General features: G+C 38.9%; 1 protein-coding gene across 1 annotated transcript; it reads left to right on the forward strand.

The window, feature by feature from the left end:
- The first annotated feature begins 1,150 nt into the window (after nucleotides 1-1,150).
- Nucleotides 1,151-3,667, forward strand: LOC103461196 (L-amino-acid oxidase-like). Its single transcript, XM_008403523.1, has 6 exons — nucleotides 1,151-1,405; nucleotides 1,655-1,767; nucleotides 1,885-2,086; nucleotides 2,250-2,318; nucleotides 2,429-2,565; nucleotides 2,863-3,667. Exons 1-6 carry the CDS (start codon nucleotides 1,151-1,153, stop codon nucleotides 3,665-3,667), a joined length of 1,581 nt encoding a protein of 526 aa, XP_008401745.1.
- The last annotated feature ends 538 nt before the right edge of the window (nucleotides 3,668-4,205 follow it).

The following is a 4,205-nucleotide window of genomic DNA, read 5'->3' on the forward strand; positions in this document are numbered from 1 at the left end:
GTTCTGCACAATCTCCATAGGAATTTATATTTACAACATAAAAATATTCATAAGGTGTCCTAAAAATGTATAATTGAACCATCATTTACTGAAACAACACACACAAAAAAAACCCAAAACACTCGTATACGCACACGCGGGTTCAGTGCGACCCTGCCGGACTGCGCACAGAGTAAATGACCAAATGACTCCATCTCTAAGACCGCAAGAGGAAAAAAGGAGTAATGAGAGGTCCTGTAAAAACAGGTGTGGCTCTGATGGGAATGGAGATTTTCCAATGAAAAAGATTTTCATTGGAAAATCTTTTTCCAATGAAAATTATGCAACGTTAAAAACCTGCCAAATCACTTCTTTGTTACTCCACCCTCCTTAACGTATAAAAGAGGATGGGCTCGCTGCAGAAAACGGGACTCTGAGTCTCTGGCTGGGAAAATCTTCAAATCGGAAAGGTGAAGTTTATTTTATCATATTTGCAATTTTTTTATTCCAAAAAACATGTTTTCTTCAACTAAAAATTCAAAAATGATATAAAAATAAATATTTTCTGTAAGTATTTAGTCACTGTACAATTTGAATTATTGTTATTTCAACAACACACTGTGGTATTTAATGCTATTAATGTGTTTATTCAGAACAGAGCATAAACTTGACAAAAATGGACCAGATTAAAATAAAACAACATTCATGTGAGTATGTTGTAGTTAATCAATACTTTTGTGAAAACCTGTTTAAGATCATCATTAAACCACCAAAAATTAGAATTACTCTGTTATTCTTATGAAAAGTTGAGTGAATACAAACCAGACTATGTTCATGCCAGAGATGAGGTTTGAAGAAACAGAGAGAGTTCTGTGTGAAAATAGATTCTTGGGTAAAACTTGGCACATAAAAACTGCATCTGCATGTTGGCAACCTGAAATATTCTGAAATGGATTTAAGTAGAGTAAAAGTTTACAAGATTAGCAATTATAGTTTCTGAAAATTGTAAATTTAAGATGTAAATGTGAAGGGAGGAGGTTGTAGGTGGATTAGAAAAAGGTTTTTGTAGATGCTATGTAGACAGTAAAGTCTTGGTGTGATGGACATGGTGTTAGACGGACACTGAGAAAGAGAAAACAATCAATTTTTGGCTTTGTTATTTTAATTCTTGATGCTTTTCATCTTTGCACCTCCAGTTGCTTTGGGTTTGTTGCTGCTGCTGTCTCTGTACCAAAGCCACTCTTCCTCTCCTTGGAACTTTACTGAAGTCTTGAAAAATTGTTTGAATGATACCGACTACGAAGCACTAGAGAACATAATAAACACAGGCCTTCCAAAAATAACCAAACATTATCGTGTTGTTATCGTTGGGGCCGGCATGGCTGGACTCACTGCTGCCAAACTTCTGCAAGACGCTGGACATGAGGTAATGACACACAAGAATCTGTATATATATATATATATATATCATGTGTGTACCTACTGCACAGTGGCACAGTAGAGCTGTTGCCTTGCAGCAAGAAGGTCCTGGGTTTGATTCCCTGACCTGGAGTCTTTCTGGACTCCAGGTCCAGAAAGACTGGAGTCCAGTCAATAACCCTGGAACGTTAGCTAAAGATAGGCACCTGAAGAAAATGGATGGATATTATTGACTTTTTTGCTGTTTCTAAATAAGGTAACCGTTTTGGAGGCAAGTGAGCGCGTTGGAGGACGGGTGTTGACCCACAGGAATGATGAAGAGGGCTGGTATGTCGAATATGGGGCCATGAGGATCCCAAGTTCTCATAAGTGAGTAAAAATGCTTTCTAAAATAATACTGCGCTGAAAACATGATGTGTCGATCTCAGAATTAAAATTTAAGGCTGATGTGAACCTTAAAGTCAACATGTAAAAACCTTTCAACAGGATTCTGCTAAAGGTTATCAACCAACTGCACCTGACAGTGAATAAATTCAACATGACTGATAACAACACCTATTACCTGGTGAATGGGAAGAAGCACAAGACTTCAGAAGTGAAGAAAAATTCCAGCATCCTGAATTATGACTTACCAGTGAACGAGACAAATAAACAGGCCAGTCAGCTGCTGAAGGAGGCTTTACTGAAGGTAAACGGAGGAAGTGTGGGGTCTGCTAGCATCTTTTCACCAGGTTTCTACAGATTATTTTGATTTTTAGAAGAACACAAAAAAAAAACTTTTGTTCACATGTTAGTTGTGTGTGGGTTGAATCCTTTATCCAGTATACTGATCCACGTTATGCTTCCTGTAGGTGACAGATTATCTTACAACTAACACATGTGAGAATGCTCTGAAGATGTTTGATCACTTCTCTGTAAAGGTAAGTTTCCCTTTGCAGCATCCATGATTAGTTGTTGTTTTTTCCTTTTTTTTTGCTCTTTTTTATCTGGTTTTAAATCCTCATTGGTCAAAACATATTTTTGTAAACAGGAATATCTGCGAGAAGAAACCAATTTGAGTTCGGAAGCCATTAGGATGATGGGAGACATACTGAATGAAAACAGCATCATGGCCAACGCTCTGACTGAGATGATTTACCTCATGAATGACGTCAACGACTCTGTGGAGTAAGAACCAAACAAAATGTTATTGTGACAATGTTTTAATTATGTCGTGTTCAAACATACCTGGGGTCCCCAGTGGCCTTCACTTATAGGACCTGAGCATTTTTAGAGCACTGCCCTTGTAAGCCAAAAGATACCTCCAAATGTTATTAAATTCAAGTGGTCTAATTACTTGAATCAATATATGTTTAAAGAATGATTGTTTAACACAACTTTATGGCAAATTCTTACAAAGACAGTAAAAGTAATCCACTGATCACACATTCATTAACAATTACTTGATTTGCTTCTAATCTCCAGATACAGTGAAGTGACTGGAGGGACAGATCTAATCCCCAAAGCTCTTAACAATACTCTCAAAAAGGACACGGTCAAAGTGAACTCTACAGTCAAGAAAATCTACCGAAATGTGACAAATCATCCAGTTGTGGTGACATATAAGTCTGACCAAAGAGACGGTCTTTCTAATATTACAGCCGATGCGGTTCTGGTGACAGCCTCTGCCAAAGCTGCGCTCTTTATTGATTACGAACCGCCTCTCTCCACCTCCAAGGTAAAGGCTCTGAGGTCAATCCACTATGGAGGCTCCACCAAAGTTGTCCTCACCTTCAGTGAAAAGTTCTGGGAGAAAGAAGGCATCTATGGAGGAAAGAGCGTCACTGACCGACCCTCTCGATTCATCTACTACCCCAGCCACAGCTTCCCAAAAAACAATACGATCGGCGTCCTCCTGGCTTCCTACACCTGGGCTGAAGACTCCCATCTCCTCCTGAGTTTGACCAATGAGGATCTGAAAGAGTTGGTCCTGAAAGACTTGGCATTGATCCACGGCGACCACGTCAAGTCCCTCTGCACCGGCATTCTGGTGAAGAAGTGGAGTCTGGACCCCCACAGCCACGGCGCCTTCGCTCTCTTCACTCCTTACGAGCACCTGGAGTACGCCCAGCAGCTCCAGAAGAATGAGGGCCGGATTTATTTTGCTGGTGAACACATAGGCTTCCCCCACGCCTGGATTGAGACGGCTATAAAATCTGCAATCCGAGCAGCTAAAAACATAACTACTGATGCAATGAAACCCCTTAACATGGCCAGAGATGAGCTGTAAGGCCTTTAATCCTGAGCCAGTCGCTGATATTTGGGATCTTGATTCATTTTCAATGTTTCTGAGCTATCTTTGCATGTTTATGATCATAGTTCATCTTATTGTTATTCTGCGTGTTAGTAGTTTTGACACCTTTTATAGTTCTTTGTCCAAGTCAGTCCTCACTGAAGGCAAACATTGATCAAGATAAACAACTTGACATCATTTTGGGGAAAAAAAAAACTTAAAAACCTAAAGTATTACTGAAAGCATTGCTAATTTGTTTCCCTAATTGTTACTACTTTTGATTGTTTGGGGTGCAAAAAATGTGGGACCGGTTTTAGATGGTTGTGGGATTGTTTTGGTGCGTTTTCTTTTCTAAAAGGCATCTTTATGATTTTTGTTTCTATGCTTATTCTTCAAGATTTAAAGAACCTATTAGCTAAAAGTCCTTGCAGCATTTTTACATAATCTGAAGCATTTTACAAAAAAAAAAAAATAAACAGTTGATGCAACAACTATGACTGTTGTGTTTTTCTTTATGAAGCAGGATCTGAATTGG

This window comes from Poecilia reticulata, unplaced genomic scaffold (genome assembly GCF_000633615.1).
Source record: "Poecilia reticulata strain Guanapo unplaced genomic scaffold, Guppy_female_1.0+MT scaffold_745, whole genome shotgun sequence".
Taxonomy (NCBI): Eukaryota; Metazoa; Chordata; class Actinopteri; order Cyprinodontiformes; family Poeciliidae; genus Poecilia; species Poecilia reticulata.